Here is a 20,004-nt window from a genome sequence, read left to right on the forward strand (position 1 = left end):
TTTGTCATGACAAAAATTAATTTGGTCTACAAAAAAGAATTTTATCATTACAAAATTCAATTTTGTGTTTATTTTTGTGTAGACAAGGTTGACTTTTGTGACACAAAATTGACTTTTGTGACACAAAATTGACTTTTGTGGCACAAAATTTACTTTTGTGTTAAATGTTAACTTCTGTTTAACAAAACTCAATTTTGTCTACACAAAAATAAACACAAAATTGAATTTTGTGACAAAATCTCAGTTTTGTATGCTAATAGGTTCGCATATTCCTTGTATTAAAGGACAACGCTAAGATATAACTACAACAAGATAGTATTTCATTGTTTAACCAATTTCATTCACATGCAGTTTTGAATTTGTAACTTGTAACCATTTTTATTACGAATTCGTCCTTCCTAATGTTTTGTTTTTTTACAAAGGTCTTCAGGATTTTATATTGAATTGTACTATTGATTGTAAAGTCGTCGAAAGGCCAATGACTGATACATTTTGTTGAATGATTCAAGCTCTGTAGTTTTATATACAGTATACAATGTGCACGTGTAAAGTCTTTCATAGACATATGTATTGTGGCAATCGATTAAAACAAAAAGAACCGTTCAACTGCAGTGCTGTGTGGTGTAAAAAAATGTAAGCTCATCGTTACGTGCAGTTACAGGGAAGGTAATACATAAAATGTTGTTTTTTCGCTACGTCGAACTGCGACATATCGGGAAAAGATGCATTTTCGAGTGATTTTAATCATTAGCTTGAAAACGAATATATGGACCTCAAATCACAGATAGATACACAGCAACAACTGAAGGTACTATACAAATTTGAATTGACCAAGTGAAAAATAACTAATCCACTGAATTACAGGCTCCTGGCTTGGGACAGGCACAAAAATACATAATGTGTCGGGGTTAAACACGTTAGCAGGATCCCAACCCTCCCACTAACCTGGGACAGTGGTTTAACAGTATAACATAAGGACGAACTATAAAAATCAGTTGAAAAATGCTTAACTCATCAAATGGACAAAAATGCAAGTGGACGTGGCCGGGTACTTGTACATCCCAATTTTAACAACAGAACAACAGAAAGACACCATTATCACTGAACTAGTATATATAATTGTTTAGGGGCCAGCTGAAGGAAGCCTCCGCGGGTGCGGGATTTTCTTGCTGCATTGAAGACCTATTGTGACCTTCTGTTGTTGTCTGTTCTATGGTCAGGTTGTTGTCTCCTTGACACATTCCCCATTTCCATTTTCAATTTTACTACAGGTCCAGATCTGAGAGTACTCGCAGTTAACTGACAGCTAGTTCAAAGCCACTAACAACTAATAAAAAATTATCAATCCATACACATCCAACATCCAATATATTTAGTGTAAAGACGTCATAATTCATAATAATTAACCTATAATGGTTTACTTTTTAAATTGTTATTTGTATGGAGAGTTGTCTCATTGGCACTCACACCACATCTTCCTATATCTATAAACAGTCCGAGAAAAACATGACCTTGCAAAATTTGCCGGTATTCAAATATGTAAACGGATTTAAAATGGAATAATAACACCAGTAAAAGATTTCCAATAAAACAAGGAGTAGAACAAGGGGTGTCCTATCCACTCATTTTTACAAGTCCTATGTTGATTAGTTTTCAATATAACTAGAGAAAAGAGCCCTAGGTCTAACATTACGACTAGAAATTAGAATGGTGGTAGTCTCAGAAATTAAAAAACTATAAGAAATGAAGCAATACAAACTGACGACCAAGCAAAACAATAAGTTATCATACGAGCAATCAAAGACGAATCAAGAATAGATATACAAGGACATATAAGTACAAAGAAATATTGCATTAAGACTCTGTGTTCTTTAATTCCAGTTTATCTAAATGGAAAAGGAGGTCTTAACACCACAACAACATACAAGATCTATCAAGCGTACATTCTTCCAAGGCTACTATACGGCCTGGAAATACTACCTCTGAATGTAACACAAATAGGAGAAGTAAGACAATTCCACATCAACACTATTAGATGTTTCCAATCCCTTTCAATAAGAACTTAAACAGCTCCTCAGTATATATGCGCCATACCAATTGAAGCAGAACTTCATAAGAGAAAATTAGCTTGCTATATTCGATCATAAAGTAAGTGAAAACTTTAATAGAAAGACAGCTGATTGTCAACTCAGAAAACGAAGAAAGATTTCTTCTCAAGAGTACAAGAAATCCTACAATATTAAAATCTAATGTCAATTCAAATCGGAAAAAAAAACTCCCAACAAAATTTTAATTTCAATGAATGAAGCAAATTAACACGGCCACAGCCGATACAACGACAAGCCGAAATGCAAGAAAAATCCACTCCAAGATTCTGCAATAAAAAAATGCAGAACTCAAAATACATCAGACCAGATTACTTACTAGTTTACTAGTTTACCTTTTAGAATGTGATGTACAGAAATTCAAAAGGGAACCAGAAATAGCAAACGGTACTCTGTGTTAGGAACTCGAGATCATTTTTTACGCAGGTGCCCAGCTCTAGACTAAATGAAAAACCGCAAAAAAAAAAAACTATCACAGTGTTGAAAAAACTCATACTACACTCCGAGTGTAGTATATAACAAATGGAATGAAAATTTCAAAAGGAACCAGACATTAATTATCCATAAAAAATAGACTGCAAAACATTGGCTCAAAAAATAAACTTTAGTCCTGAGTCAAGAATTTAAACAGAAAACTCAGTTGATGCAAGAGAAGATAACGTCTATATGAAGTGCAATCTTAACCCAATGGTCACACATTCTTGTTTATTTTAGATTTTATTTTCAATTCTACTGAATGAAATTATTGAAATTACATATCAGATAAATGTTGAGAATCTAAATTAAGATTATAACCACAGGTTGAGGGTCGACAATATGACATGTATCATGTATAGAACTGTAGAACTTAAGCTACTATTTTTTCTACATCTATTCATAATAATTTTAGGGTTTGCGTTTTTTTAAATTTTACGAGTTGTTAATGGAGTTAAATCTACTGATGGAAGTATTCCAATTGTAATTTTTTAGCACAAATTTAATTTTTTTTAGCATACGGTTTTAAAATATCTTACCATAGCTAATGTTTCTGTCTACATATGCAAAACAGGGGAATAATGCCGGGCCTGATGTAAATATATCCCCTTACCACCTTCATTCAGTTTAGCTCAACTTGTTTATATACGAGTTTAATTGCAAAGATTTGTAAGGGGCACGGCTATACCGTGAGCTGTCAAATTCATGTTCACCAATTTGATGAAACTTCTCATATTTCATATACTTAAACCAAGGATTTGTATAAAACGTATATCCAAATTACAATCATATTCTATTTCCAGATTACAGGCGTAGCTAGGGGCTGCATGTGTCCCTTTAATTACTAGTTATCATCATATTTGCGAATGTCGTATAGTTAGAAACTATATACTCACTAGTATGATAATCCCAGTCTAGGTAAAACTAAACGATGTAATAGAAAAAATAAAAACAGAACAGAAAACAAGACGTTTATTTCATTTAAAATTTAAGGTGCGAGCTTGTTATAGGCCGAGATTTTTTAGGCCGAAATTTCCGGAAGCGAAAATAATGTATGTGTGACGTCATTGTTTGAGTCTGTGATAATTTCGGGCATTCATAATTATTTAGCAATCAAAAAACAAGTTTATTGGTAATTTTTGTAATTAACAGCTCAATACAGGTAATGTCAACAATATTAACTACAAGTTTAGCAATTATAGATTAACATTCAATCAAATACTGAGATATATAAACGCATTCAAATGCAAAAATCAGACAAGGAAATGTAAACCGCATGCATGTCTGAAAAATGGCGTCTCATAAGTTGACATAACTCTTAACCAAGAAAGAACACGATGAAAAGACATCCAGCCAAGACTTACTTCATGTACTATTAAAATGAAATCAATATTTCAATTTCTTTTCACTATCTGATGAAAGTCAAAACCAATAATGAAATAAGCACAAGGGTCTGGAAAATAAACAGCACAAAACCGGTATAAAATTCTAAAATAGTAAAGTTAGGACTGAAATTTTCTGAATAGGCAGGATGCAGGGCTTGTACATGGCATCATATTCAGCCCTCAAAAGTAGATTCTGAAATGAAATTGCCAATTGGCCACCAGACATGAAAATTTAGTGGCCAACTCAAAATTTCAGTTGCTGGGAAATAATTTCAGGTTGCCTACATTTTTTGTCTAGCTAAAGTAGTAAGTTTTTATGCTGCAACATAACCACATGATTTATTTGATTTTATTACATTGCACATGTTTTATGACAATCTGCGACCTTTAGCGGTAGTCTGAAGCCCCAGTATAGTAAAATTCTATCGGACTTGTGCAGAAGCACTGGCGATTGCCCCATCAATTAATATGAACACCTGAAATCTTTTGCGAAATTGTAGCCGGTATTTTATTGAATCAATAAGAACAAGTTACAAAATTGTCGCCAACCTTGTTTCATTTGTTTATTGACAAAATCGAGAATGGAGCTCGAACATGTGATTTCAATAAACACAAGCTATAAATGACAATGGTTTTCCAATCGCCAATTATGACCAGAAATTGACCTGAGCGATCTTTTTACTCAGTTGTGGTAGCCCAGGTGGCGAATTGGAAACAAGTACTAGACTGACTGAAATCTGCCATTTACCGTGACTCTCTTAAGTACTGGCTACTTCACAGACTAAAATTTAAATTCAAAAAGAAAAATGTTTTTAAAATGTATTGCATCAAAGTCGCGATAAATAAGGATGTCAATATCAGTGTTTACCTTTGACTAAAAATAGTTCACTTAATTCAGGTCACTGATTGGTCGCCTATTTAAAGTTGGAATGTATCATATATTTGCAAGGATAACAAGAGGGGTGTTCTGATGGTCATTAACAATATGAAGCGATCACAGTTTTGGCTTCAAGAAACAGGGCTTTTCAAAGAAGCCGGTAGACGACAGATTTCCATCTTTTACGGTGGCATCAAGTGCCGGCTACTTCACTGACAAAAATATAAATTTAAAAAGAAAAAAAACATCTTTTTCAAATGTTTACAGGCAGTTCTGGTGGTCATCGAACCATAACAATAGAGACGTTCCGATGGTCATTAACTCGTTGGTTTTGGCTACATAGCTGTATAGCAAATGCCTGAACGGTACCTCAAATGACCGAATAACACTTAATATCCGGATAACACTTGTAATGACCGAATAACACTTGAAATTTTTATATTAGCACATATTGGTGACTTTTAAACATTGATTATTAAATAATAGTATATAATCGATGTATTTTATAACTTAAAAATGATCTACAATATTGAGGATGTTGAGGAAATGGAAATCATATACAGGGGCTGCTCTGGCTCCCAAAAAGTTTGAGCCAGAAAAATCGCCAGCTCCCATATGATATTTTGTCGCCAGTTTTGAAAACTAGGAGCAAACTTTAGAGCCAGCTAGAGTCTTTATTTCTTCTACCAAATTTAAATTTCTTATGCACAGCCTGCACTTTACATCATTTAACATGTTACACTATTTAAAGTAAGTTATTGCATATATGCATATGGTTTATATACATACATGTACTACAAAACAACTTGTGTACTTTATTTTCTTTGTCAGTATTTCATATGTAGAAGAATATAAATTAGCTTATGGTCTGTATATATGCTACAGAATAGAGAAAATGTCTTTAAATTAAGAAATAAAGAATAGAAAAAAATGGGTTATTGAATGAAGAAAACAGAATAAGAGGTGTTTAAATTTGCAGAATAGTGAAAATTTTTATTAAAAATAAAGAATACAGATAGAAAAGGTGACCAAGGCACCCTACCCCTACTGCTACTAAGACCTGCTTTAACTCTTCAGATAACTCAAAAGACCTAAATTAACTCTTCAGATAACTCAAAAGACCTAAACTTATAAATTCTAAAGCCAGAAGTATGCAGATATATCTTGGACAGGTCTTCAGTAGTTATCTCTATAATAGGAAAATTGAGTTATCTTTCTTTATTTGGGTGTGCTCCTATTTTGGAGGATTATAAACAGTACGTAGAAAAAGTAAACATGATCAACAATGGTAGCCAGTTTTGTTATTTTCGTATCATAACTGATGGCAGTCAAAGACAAATTTCGTCTGTAATTGCTATTTTTTTCACGGAAAACAAGAAAAACAAATGATTTTTAACAAATTGATTATGGTTTTTAACTTCCTGCAGTTCATTCAACTACGGTAAACTTGACAAATTGTGAACATTTCTTCAAAAGAAATATACAAATGCTGACTGACCAATTCTATTTGAATTAATTAAAGTTCATGATCATTAACCACTCATCCAATAAATGGATTACCTGTAACAACAGATTATGACACCTGTTGTAGCTGTTGATTAGCTTGGGGTTGTTAACAAAGTCATAAACTTTTTTAAACTTTTACCAATTTAAATGAAGATATTGTCAAGGAATGAAAATTTGTACATAGGAAAATGTTGGCTACAGAAATATCGTCAGCAGCCATATTTTGTTGCCAGATTAAATAAAAATTCGCATATTGCGACATTGGCGACAGACAGCGCAGTCCCTGATAAGGCTAAAAAGAAATGTACTATTTTGCTGAAACATTGTATAAAATAGACACCTGGACCAAAGAATAAAATGATTGATCCCATTAAGAAAAGTTAACAAAACAATATGAAAAAGTGGTTTTTGAAGATTTACATATTTATGTTTCTTTGTAGGTAGCCTGCTAAGATGGCTCACTTTGTATACCCTACTGGCCAACCCCAACCAACAGCTGCATACCCAACTGTTCAGACTGCTTATGTAGCAGCTGCACCTCAGGCTGCTTATGCTGCAGCTGCTGCACCAAGGGCTGCAGGTGGATATGAAGGATATCAGACTACACCTGCTGCACCCCAGTATGCATATACACGTACACAAGTTGCAGTTACTGTAAGTATTACAACTTAACAAGGTTATTTTTTGTAATATAACCAACTCATATCTGATTTGTTTAAGACAATTAGATGCTACTTTAACTTGCCATTTGTTACTGAATGTTAAAATCAAAGAAATGGACGGAAAAGCACTGTGCATACATGTATTGAATCAGCTATTTGCCATGGAAGGTTTTACTTTTTTTTAATTAGCATGTATGCCACACAAATTTTAAATGGCCAATGATTATACTAAAGGAAAATGGAAAAAAAATAGGTTCTCTGCTTATTTCTTGTTTGCTGATTTTCCAGAACAATTTGAAAGTTTCTATTCAGATCAAGTCCTCCACTTCATGAATACATGTATATGAATAGCCTCTGGTGATAGGTCTGGAAGCATGCTCGGCTTGAGAGTAGGAGGTCTTGGTTTGAAACATCTGCCAGGTAAAAAGAAAGAAAATTGGTACTAATTTGCTGCTTCTCTGCTAAGCTCATGGCATTTAGAAGTTAGAGCAAAGACTGGTCGTCTTGGAGTCAGAATAATGTGTCCAGGTAGGGTGACATGCATCTTTACGAGCCAATAGTTACGATCTACTTCCCGTCTATCCACCCTTGGCAGATTAAGCCAACCTTTGTGATAACAATGTTGTGCCATCTATCCGTTGATTAAAGTCACGCCCATTCCGATTGCATTATTCTTGACCAATTGGAGCACTTGAACTCTCTTCAGTGTGGAGGTGAAAACAGGGTAGAGTCTACAAACTTGGTGAAGCAGAAAACAAAAATTATTTGTTGATATTCCAAAATTTGTGTAAGAAACATACTTACATGACTTAGGAACTTCATTAAGGTGATTAAAAACATTTGAAATTGTCACTAAATATCGTCGTACATTTGAGGTGTAAAGACTTGGTGCAGAATCAGCTTGTGGAAATTGTTAACCTTCATTTTCTACTTTTACGTGTGATCATGTTATAGGCACTTTTTGATTGAACTGCATCCAATGAAAATTATTACTTTGTGTCTCTGAAATTCTATCTCAATTTGCCAAGGGTGGAGAGGAGGGAAGTGGATTGTAACCCTTGGCTAGCAAAGATGGGCGACATGTCATCGTGCAGACTATTACCTTACATACTAGTTAGCCTGTTAGAAAATCAGCTCAGTGTATGAAAGACTATCAGTCTAGTACAAACCAGAGAATATATCCATATTACATTATCAGTTTCTTGTCCAAACTATTCATTTAATTTGCCACTGGATGTTAAATAGCCATTGATCTCCATCACTATATAATTAGTAGAATGAAGATATTATTGGGATATTTTTGTTGGGGGGGGGGGGAGGGGAGAGCAACACATTTTAATGATGTTTATTTCTATTGACAGCCTGCAGGAACATATGATCAGAAAGCATATTATCAACCAGCTCAAGCAACTGTATCATACAGTGGTGCTGAAACACATTATCAGCCAGGTAAGGATCATGTTTCACAGGAAACTTGCTTTTTTCTGATTTAGTTTTATGTAAATAGAATGCAAAGATAATGTTTAGCAGACAAATCAGATACAGATTTAAAAGAACAAAATGTCTTTTTACTTTTATTTGAGTACCACAGTTGTATGTACAGCTAGACTGGAAAGATACTGTTATAACTAAAACTTACATAATTTGTAAGACTTAAGGGAATATTGTTTTTGCATGGGAAAATACATTTAAGATAAACAGATATTTTGTACAAAGACTGGATAAATATGGCCTTCTGAATGTGAAAATAACATTAAAAAATGGAAACAGATATTGCAGTGATATATATATCTGTTTTCCATCTATTTATCGGTATTGTTACACAATCTTTCAGACTCATATAATTTTTCCTGTTTGTGTAGTATTGTCAATTTTGATGATCCAATACCTATTAAGTTTACTGGTTGGTAGATTCTTATAGACTCTATATATATATATATATGTTTATGTGTACGAAAAAGGGTCTTAATGTATATTAAATTAACTTACACAATGCACACACTAAATTTGTCATGGACAGCTATATTTCATAGTCCACTTTTAAAGGACTAAGTTCAGTACTAGCCATATTTGACCCCAAATATTAACCTTCTGTTTAAAGATAGTAAATATGTCAAGTTGATGGCAAAAAAAGAAAGTGATATAGAAATATTTGTGGCAAGCTTTACTTAATAATGTTAATAAAGCGTTAAAATTATGATTTTTATCAAAATAAGGTCTGTGAAACAGCCTTAATATTCAAGTCATATTTATCTTTTGTTCTGAGCCCTTTTTTTAGTCAAATGCCAATATCAAATGCCTGTAGGAAGATATTTGAACAAATTTCAAAGTCATTATTCAGTTATGACTTTTTGTGGTGTTGCTTAGTTAATCTTAATATGAGACTTTCACAGAAAAACTGGCCAAATAAATACTGGGACCTTATGAAACCTACACCTTTCAGGCCAATAAAATGTAAGAACAATCAATTGAAATCTTTGTCAAAAGTGAAGTTAGAGTTGCCACTAAGCATGATAAAAGAAATTAATTGTTTAATACATCCTTATTTTCACAATCATAAATATGACAGTTGTATTAAAGAAATTTGAATCTCCTTATATGAAATAAACACTTTGCCAATTTTTTCAAATCAATAACTTAATGAAAAATAATCAACTCATTAAAGATATTGGGAAATTCTGCTTATGGACAACACGGACCATAGCAAAATGGACAGCATGATTCATAATCAAGTCGCTAACAAAGAAATATGAATACTGACCTTTCTACCCTATTTTTGTTAATAAACCTTAAACAGAAAAACAGTTTTTTGGGGCCTCATATTATTAATGCAAATCATTTTTTGACACAAAAACTACAATTTTATAACATGTAAGTTTTTTTTATTTTTATTAGTTCATGTTCAAGCAGCTGCCAAACCAGTATATTCAACAAATACCACAAATTATGCTACACCCAGAGTTGTAGCACAGCAAAAAGTGCAGGCACCAATCCAGGCTTCTAGTGCTGCCACCTATGTATATCCAACAGCTGTTACTACTCCTCAGGTGTCATCATACTCAACAACTTATGCTGGTAACACGAATGCTACAACTACAGTATCTTATACAAGCAAGGGTAAGGACAACAGGAAAGCAGTTTTAGTAACATATATATCAAAGTCATTGTTTAATAGATGGAACATTGAATACTTCACTTTCACACACACAAACTGAAGTTGACACAAGAAGTAAAAAATGTGAACTTTGTTTCTTTTTTATTTGTATATACAAACAAAAATAAGCACTGTAGAATCTTTTGTATTACTAACTAGTATTTATTAACTTGAGGCTTTTCCAGAAATAAATGTTTGTGTGTGGGATCAGCTGTGATAGGAAAGTACTTATGATTTTACCCTTATTTACCTTTATTTATTATTTCCGATGATTTTTCGTGCCACATATGTATCTTTTCAAAAATAATCAGTCCTTCAAATATTAATAGAATAGCCTTCCAAACCCATTTATAAGATCAATTCTGGGATAGCCTTAAGTAAATGAACATTATAAACACTTTTAACTGATAAAAATAAGTACACAGGATGAATTCCATGAAGTCTAGAATTAAAGAATTTTGTAATTGCTTATTCATTAAGTATCTAAGATTACCAGTAGACCAGGTCTATTTGTTAACAGAATTTGACAATTATTTGTTAAAATTTAGAAAGCTGCTGGTATATAGTCCAAAACTGTTTATTTTAGACTTGTTTCACTTGTGATAAACATGATTTCATAAGTAGTCCAGAATTTATTATACAAAAAAATAAATCATGGCAAATATAAACAGACTTGTAAAAATTCAATTAAATGTTCAAAATTATCTGACAGTTTCACAATATTCATTTGTTTCAATGTAAGATACATGTATCATTCACTCTTTTATGAATTATGAAATCATGTAGAGCTTCTGAATTTGTTTTGATATTAATCACACCACTTCATGTGCAGATATGTGTGATATTTGTTAGTTTAGTAGGACACTACTTTTGCAGTAGAACTGTTTGTTGAATTAATATCTTAGCCAAACTTGAAGATTACACTTGACAGAATTAATTTCAAACGATGTACACATTGTGTTCCATCAAACCGATTAGTGGCATTTTTTTAAAAAGAATATGTTTAGTTTTATAATTAATGCTTCAAAAAAAATAATATAATTTTATCTTACATTGGAAACCCTGATGTATTTTTTGTATGTTTACTTCTTAAATAACAAAAGACAATGCAATATTAAGAGAAACGACCGAGATTCACTTCTCTTGAAATCTCAGTCTAGCAGATTTTGGGAGTGTTATAAATGAAGCATATTTATCTTTGTGTGTATCAAATATATCAGTATATAGATTTTAGAAAAAAGAACACCTAATCAGTTTAGTGTAGCATTATGTCTTTGTTGATGGGTTGATGCATTGAATATTCATGGGGAGATGCTTTATCATTTGTACATATGTAGCTAATTGTTTTGGATAACCAAGCTTTGAATTGTTCTCAGATTTGTAAAATGTGAGAAAACATTGGTTTGCATGAATTGAAGCAAATGTTTTTACATTGGAATTGCTAATGTGACATGTGTGAAGCCATTGTAAAAATGTATGCTTTGAATTTCTTATTACAGAATTATCTGCTATGCTTGTTAGAATCAATGATTTAAAGATTGAAATGTTATTAAATGATAATTTGATAGATTACAGTAGAGACATTTAACTAAAAATTTGCATATTTACAAGTAAACAAAACAAAAAAAAAGAATCAGTTAAATTAGGATTTTTCACTCTAAACTATTTTGAAAAACAATGCTGTTGAATATTCAACTATATGCTTGATTCTTGATAAGTTAATGTATTAACATTTATGTATATGAATTACCATACCAGAATTTGCTTGTATGTCAATTATATTTATTTATACTTTTAAAGTATTTCAAAAATATATTTTTGAGAATGCATTGATTCAGAACAAGGTTAGCAATTTAGTGTATCACAGCTTGGTTCTGATATTGGTTTGGCTAACTTTCTAACCCTTCACATTTCAGCCCCACAAGGCGTGTCCAACTATACCACCATAAAACAAACAGTACAACCAGTTGTCATAAAAGGTACGTTATGACTATGCCTGTTGGGTCATCAGACATTTGTCATATTTGGCATGTAAATTTGGGATCTTTTTGTTTAAGTTTTAAATGTGCATTGAAATGGTCCTATTTTGTTGAATTCCATAAACATGGACTTTAACAATTATTATTGGAGCGAAATACAGTTATGAGAAATATTTTTAAAATAATTAAAAGGAGGTTAATTTGAAAAAAAATTTAACAAGCTGAATATTTTAATAGTGTAGCTAATATGCATAAGTGGCATAGGCTATACTAGACAGAATGAAGTATCCTATACTGATAATTTTGATGAGCACGTGAAATTTGTGCTTTATATTGAATGGGTCATTACAACTCTATCATGATGTTTGAGAAGTGGTAGTGTAGTTTCATGCTTATGTCTTTATTTCTTACTATTTCATTATTACCATACTAGTTTGTTGTGTTAGATTTCATTTAAAATGTTGAAGAAGAAACAATCACAAATTTTGCATGTTGTTTTTTGTGTGTGTGTGCTTTTTACACTATTAGACAGTAAAATATACCTGGTAAAAGAAACAAGCTATTTCATACTCTGCTGAAAAATTAGATATTAGTTAATAAAACTTGAACTACCCATACAGTTTAGATTCTTGTCTGGACTAGTTACTGTCAAAATTTGATTACCCAAAAATGTTATGACATTTAATTTAGACAGAAACTTTTATTTACTAGCTGGTACATTCCTTAGTTAGGTTGAAGATGTTAACAAAGTTGTATGGAATTAATTTGTGACAAGTTGTCAATCTTATAATTCTCTAATGCTTTGCATGTTCTTTTCTTTTTTTATTATTACAAAAATATTATTTTTAGTGTTAATTCTTTAAAAAGATTTGTTTAGAGCAAAAATTTGATAAAGCTGCTTTATGTTTCAAATATATGACTGAAAAACTTTTTGTTACATGATACTTTGGGCGTTCTCTTTTCATTTTTGTGCGGATTCTTCTTGTAGATAATAGTTCATTTCCAGGATATTTTTTGTTGTTTTTCACTCATATATGATCCTATTTAATAGAAATATCACATAACACTGATTAAAGGGGCACTAGCTACGAGATATTTTTTAAAAAATTGAATATATTATTTTTTTGCTCAAGCATTAATGAAATGCAAATAGCAGCCAGTATGGTTCAATTTGTCAAAGTAAGCTAATAGACCTCATTGAATCCGTATTCATGTGAACTTCAATTTAACCCCTTAGTTTTAGATAGATAACACGTGAATTGTATGTGTAAAGTTATTTAAAGGAAAAGAATGCCAACATTGAAAGTGAAACAAAGGCAAATCATTTGATTGAATGATTCGATCCACAAAAAATCATTCTTATAAGGTAAAAATGATGGTAAACATTTATTTTCATCTAAAATATGAAATTAAATAGACCTAAAATAATCCAACAGCACAAGTTTACTTAATCTATTAATGTCTTATATTTATGTGTGCATCGCTTATATGGTCATCGGATGACTTTAGGGGTCAACTTGATGGTTAATTAGATGGCTTCTAGACTTAAGTGCCCTGTGTGTTGTTTATTTTAGACTTTTAATAGTTTGGATAAATGTTTTACATTGTTATAAATCAAATATGATAATTTGATTAAAATCTATGCACATGAATTTGACAGCTAGTGCCCCTTTTACTCCAGCATTGTGTATTGCAGTACATCAAACAAATTATACCACAATACAGATTTTTAAATATTCTGAACAACATTATTTTCTAAAATCTGTGTTATCTCATAGTTTTTTACATTATTTTATCATGAATTCTTTGAATAAAATTGAGAATGAACATGGGGAATTTGTCAAAGAGACAGCAACCGGACCATAGAACAGACAACAGCAGAAGGTCACCAACAGGTCTTCAATGTAGCAAACAATTCTCGCACCTGGAGGCATCCTTCAGCTGGCCCCTAAACAGATATATACTAGTTCAGTGATAATGAACTCCATACTTAACTCCAAATTGTACACAAGAAACTAAAATTAAAAATAATACAAGACTAACAAAGGCCAGAGGTTCCTGACTTGGGACAGGCGCAAAAATGTGGCAGAGTATATATTTCTTACATAGTGACAATCTTAATTTCCTTGAGGACCTTTAACTTCTTACAAATCCTTCATGTATAACAAATCTCATTGTAAATGTGGTGTTAACAATCCTTGAATCCAATATTGTCCAATGAAAAATTAAAAAGGTGCAGGCCATTATTTGTTTATACTTGACTTTGTATTTTATATTTCTCTACAGGTTATGATGCTGCTTTATACTCAGCAGCTACATCTTATTACCAGCAGCAACAGGCTGCCAAGGTTAAAGTTGGTGTGAAAACAAAGACTAAAATGCCACCTAAGCAACCACAGCTACATTACTGTGATGTTTGTAAAATTAGCTGTGCAGGACCACAGGTATGAAACTGTTTAAATGCATATCTTTAAAAAATTAAAAAAAAATTTAAAAAAAATTAAAAAATTCAATGGTCAAGGGGAAGTAACTCTTAAATTTTAATTATGTTTCTAATTGATGCAAGAGAATAAAGATTGATTGTTGGTTACTTAACAGAGAATATATGCATGTATTTCATTTGGTAGAGCATTTTCATCTTATCATATAACGATTAAATGATACCATGAAATGTTTTACATACTTATTGTGTAACAAAATTGGAAAACAATAATAATGCTATAAAGTTGACTTGCGGTGGTTGATGTATATTAAGAGTAGTGTACACTTATAATCGTGTTATGAGGATTATGGCAAGTTGTTGTCCCTGAGAAAGCAAAATGTTTTACGCAAAGCAAAGAATTAATTACAGTATGGAATTGACAAAAAACTTGTTTTTACCCAATACAGACATACAGAGAGCATTTGGAAGGACAGAAACACAAGAAAAAGGAGGCTGCAATGAAAAGTCAAACTGGAACAACAACATCATCATCATCAACCCCTCGTGGTCAAAATCAGCTGAGATGTGAGCTGTGTGATGTCACATGTACAGGAGCGGATGCTTATGCTGCTCATATCAGAGGAGCTAAACATCAAAAGGTTTTATTACAATTTCTTTGTTTCTTCATCAGATTGAGTAAAAGTATATACAAGTAGTAAAAATATTGGGGGAAAACAATTAAAAATGTTCCTGTTAAACATATTTTGCAAGCCATGTCCTTTCAAACATATTGATTAGTGATTTCTCAAAGCCTCATCACCCTTCAAACGTTAACAAGTTTTATATATTTAAATCTTATTTTGTGTAAAGTATGGATGTCAACTTGGTGAAGAACTGCTTAAATAGTACTAGTTGGGTTTACCTTGTGATAATCTAATACGTCTTACTTAGAAAATGTTTACAAAATGGGGACATGATTCAGATAGTTTTATCTGCTATTTATTATTGGTTGTCTAGTGTATGCTAAACCCTATATAATAAGAAGTCCAAAGAATTGTTTTGCATAGTTAAAGCTCTTATAATACATATTCTTATTAGTATACAATAATCAAATCAATAATAAACTATTGAATAGATATATAAAAGATTACAAAGTCAACAATATAAAAAAAAAAAAAAAACCAGTTACATTTATAATCGCAAAGAATTACATTTTCAAAGTTAGACAAGTTAGACATGTAATGATTTGAAGTCACTGATGTGTTCAACCTTTCACTGAGGATCACCACAGAGTGCAAAGTATTAGTTTTTAGCAATATCCTTTATCTTGAGAATTATTTAAACAATATCTTTTATCTTGTGAATTATTTTAGAGTAAAATGCATGCCTATGAGAACAGTTTTTCTGTGTAGTTTACCACTTTGAATGATATATCTCTAGATTTTGTTAGTTATTACAAAACTGAAAACTGAAAAATCTGTATATTTTCGAGAGTGTACTTTAACTATCAATATATAATATTTGTTTTGTTACAGGTTTTGAAACTTCATACAAGACTTGGAAAGCCCATTCCATCAACTAATCCAGTAGTATTATCAACAGCTACCTCCTCTACCGCCAAAGCTGGTGTGTCTACCACAACAATAACAACAGGGGTGAAGCCAGGTATCAAGCCTGTCACTGCTGTCCCAGTACCAACTATAACAAAGAAAGTGGCAGCTACTCCTAAGATTACGTTTGTTGGTAAGTTTCTTGTCTGTTTGTGATTACATTTCTTTCAAATAGAAAAGTTTGAGCCATAAAACAGTCCAGCTGCCATTTAGAACATGGCAGTTAAAAAGTGGAAGAAAAATGTAATAAAACCTAAGTATCATGTATTCAAACTTATTCTTGTTAAAATAGAATACTAACCAAATGAAAAATCCAGATCACTATATTGCATGGGTAGCATGGCTGGGTTTGCCATTTTAACATGATTTAAAAAAAAAATAGGTTTATGCTGTCTCTGACCTGACCTTTGCTTTAAATTGCTTAACAATTCTTGTCATAAAAGGTAAAAAAAAAAAACAAGCAGAGATAAAAAAAAAAAATAGACAGAACTACATTGAACTAGTACAAGTGTGCACTGGTGTGATGCTTAATGAAAATGTCACTGTCCGTTTCTTAACCATTGTCATGTCTATATCAGGTATTTTGAAAATGTGATTTTAAATAACAAAAAAAGTCTTTGACTGTGTGTACAGCATTAATAAAGCATACAAGGCAGATGTTAGTATTCTGATGTTGCAGACTCGAATGATGCACTCTCAATGTAAAAGTTTACACCTGAACATCGTCTGAAATGTAAAATATTTTTCTGTGAATTATTATCTTGATTACTTTTTTTCTAAGTCTAAAGAGATTTAAAAATGTTTTTTTGTTTCAAATATTTTTGGATCCTATTGGCAAGGTGTATGAAATAATTCATTGCTTATTGCTTCAACTACTGAAGAGAGAACTATAGAATTTGCAACATATTATCTCATTATATAAAGTTCCATTGTTACATTTCTATATATTGTAGGAGGAACACAATTGAAAATTCTTGGAATAAAGACAGAGGAAGTAAAAGTTGAAGAACCTATGAATACATCTAATACATCTGAAGGTACCATTTTATTTTGTGTTGAATTTTAACTTCTTTCACTAAAATGACTAATTTATACCACATGGAGCTTCTAAAGTCTCTGATGTTTAAGCTTAGGCTAAGATAGTTAAGTGTCGTTAGGTTTTCTGGTCTATGGGTCGGTCTGTCCATCTTTTACCAAATTAAAATTTGATATGGGTAAATGTACATGTGCTCCCTTCAACTTAACAAACTTAGTACACATGACCGTTACACCATTATTTAATATATAATATACCCAATATTCTAGATAATATTCCTCTCAGTCCCTCCATCAAATAAAGAAAGCAAAGGTTGTGCTATAAAGAAAGTGTAATACTCTTTTTGAACTATCAATAAATAATAGAATTGTATAAATAGTAAAACTGTAAGATAGTAAATTAAAATTGATATATACAAATTTGAATAAGAAAATAAGTCAGATGTCAGATTTTCTGATAGAAAAAAATGAATCAAATGTAATTTGGATAAACTCAACTGAAAAATTGACTTTTTATCCAACAGGATAGTCATAAACTTACCAAAAACCCACTCATCTGATGACATGATACTTGGTAAATTTTCCTGTCACAAAAGTTGTTAAAAGCTGGATCGCTCTGTTGGCAGTACATTTGTGATTTAATCTATTTTGGAACAAGAAATTATGACGCACCATTAAATTTCATATATGCAGTTTAAATTTGTGTCTTTTTTTAGTTCATAGTTAAGATTTGTTTTAGTCTCCTACCGACGAAGTCGAAGGGGACTTTAGGTTTGCACTCTGTCTCTCTGTCTGTCCATCCGTCAGTCCGGCAAATCAGCTTTCCACACTTTTTTTCTTTGTTCTTAAAGATATTGATTTAATATTTGTTATATGGTTTTATAATGAAAAGTTACAGATCAAGTTTGAATTTTGTTCCATTCTGATGATTTAGTCCTGAGATGTGGTCCATAAAAAAAATCCATATCTAATGTTAGAGTACTATGTTAAAACATATTTCTATACAATTTTTTTAAAGAAATTCATTTGTAAATTGTTTGAAAAATTTGTGCCAGTTTGTTTGTTATTTTGTATTAATTAATTTTCTGAATGCTATATATATAGAAAAAAATATTATCAAGTGGCATCCTTTAATTAGATAATAATCTATTTTTATTAAGGTATATTTTTCATTGTGTAGATAAAAGTCGTTGACACTATAGATAACTTACAAATCTATATTAGTTTGTGACAAATGAAAGAAAAAATATTTGGAACTATTAATTATATATTTGATTATAATTTGAAAATAGATATACATTGTATTACATCATATCTAATTTTAGAGAACTATTAATCATATCCAATGTTAAGAGAGTTTTTCACACTTTTTGTCATCATGCTTGAAGATATTGATTGATAATTGGTATATAGTTTTATCATGACAAGTTCCAGATCAAGTTCAAATTTTTGTTTTGGTCTGATAATGTTTTGCATGTTACGGTCCTTGGACTTGACAAATTCACTCATATAGTCAGTTATTCACACTGTTTTTAGTCATGCTTAAATATAATGACTTGATATTTACTTTTGTTTACACCATGACAAGTTATAGAATAACTTAGCATTTTGTTACAGTGTAATTTAATTTTTACCCGGTAGGGGACTATGTATTGCCATGCAATACTCTCTGAATGCTTGTTTGTGTAAATGTTGTATTCCTTGATTAAGTGAATATATTTATATATACAGATGAGAAAGATGATGGTCCATTGAATATTTTGGGAGAGAAAGACGTAGCTCCAGTAGGTTAGTAGAAGTACATGCAATGTTTTATGGTACTTTCAGATGTGGATAAATATAGAATAATTATACATTTTCTTGAAATATAAATTTTATTTAAACTCCGTGTGGTGAACCAAGGCCTTTGAAATCGTTTTGGTAGAGTCCCTGAAGTGAATACCTTGGTATGCCTGTTTGTCAAATCATGCAAAAGAATGCAATACTGAAATAATATTCAAAATTGACAACAACACTTCAATTGGTCTGCAATTTTATTATCTAAGGTCTACATTTTATTTGTACAAGGCTTAGAAGCAGGTGGGAAAATAGTGTTTTAAATACAAATAAAACAACATACTATCAAAAGCTTAAAGATTTTGAAGAGTGTTTTGGTTATGATATGGAAACAAACCTATTAAACTTGATGGTCTTTAAACACAGAGAAGTATTGGGTATGCTGCTTTTCGAAAGCAGTTAGCTGAGGAAACACAAAATAGGAATTTTGTTGATATTTTACAAGTGTTCAAGTTATTCAAGTGATGTAATAAATTAAAGATTAAATAATTGATTTATATTCAATCATGACTTTTCTATGAGTAAACAATTCAATGAACTTTTATCTTTAAAGGACATGAGTACATTGAAGAAGTTAAAAATGAACACGGAAAGACAGTCAGCTTTAATTGCAAATTATGTGAATGTAAATTTAATGATCCTAATGCTAAAGACATGCACATGAAAGGAAGACGTCACAGACTTCAGTATAAGGTATGTCTGGTTAATTGAGTGGCTCTGTAACGAAAAATGAACATTCCTTGATATGTGTTAAGGGCAGAACTGTTTCAGAGCACTTTATAGAATTAAGTTTAATGTAATCTAGATAAGCACATGTGATCTTTATTTTTAAGTGTTGAAGTTTTTAGGTAAAGATTGCATGAAATGCAAATCAAAACCTTATGGGACTGACTTGATATCTAAATGTTCCAAGGCTGATGATCACTACCTTTTTGATACACAAAATACAATGCATTGAT

General features: G+C 31.5%; 1 protein-coding gene across 5 annotated transcripts in view; it reads left to right on the forward strand.

Annotated features, from left to right (window-relative positions):
* Positions 1-3,638: 3,638 nt before the first annotated feature.
* The window catches only part of LOC143072390 (zinc finger RNA-binding protein-like), a 40,234-nt gene continuing 23,868 nt past the window's right edge, over positions 3,639-20,004 (forward strand). For 2 of the 5 annotated variants that reach the window (XM_076247297.1, XM_076247299.1), the window contains exons 1-11: positions 3,639-3,741; positions 6,788-7,001; positions 8,371-8,458; positions 9,905-10,126; positions 12,080-12,142; positions 14,429-14,586; positions 15,032-15,223; positions 16,100-16,307; positions 17,128-17,211; positions 18,941-18,997; positions 19,599-19,738. In XM_076247297.1, the coding sequence (XP_076103412.1) occupies positions 6,801-7,001; positions 8,371-8,458; positions 9,905-10,126; positions 12,080-12,142; positions 14,429-14,586; positions 15,032-15,223; positions 16,100-16,307; positions 17,128-17,211; positions 18,941-18,997; positions 19,599-19,738 (1,413 nt within the window). In that variant the 5' untranslated portion in view covers positions 3,639-3,741; positions 6,788-6,800. The remainder of the gene's footprint in view (positions 3,742-6,787; positions 7,002-8,370; positions 8,459-9,904; positions 10,127-12,079; positions 12,143-14,428; positions 14,587-15,031; positions 15,224-16,099; positions 16,308-17,127; positions 17,212-18,940; positions 18,998-19,598; positions 19,739-20,004) is intronic. The other 3 variants (XM_076247300.1, XM_076247301.1, XM_076247298.1) reach the window with 2 other exon arrangements.

This window comes from Mytilus galloprovincialis, chromosome 4 (assembly GCF_965363235.1).
Source record: "Mytilus galloprovincialis chromosome 4, xbMytGall1.hap1.1, whole genome shotgun sequence".
NCBI classification, from domain to species: Eukaryota; Metazoa; Mollusca; class Bivalvia; order Mytilida; family Mytilidae; genus Mytilus; species Mytilus galloprovincialis.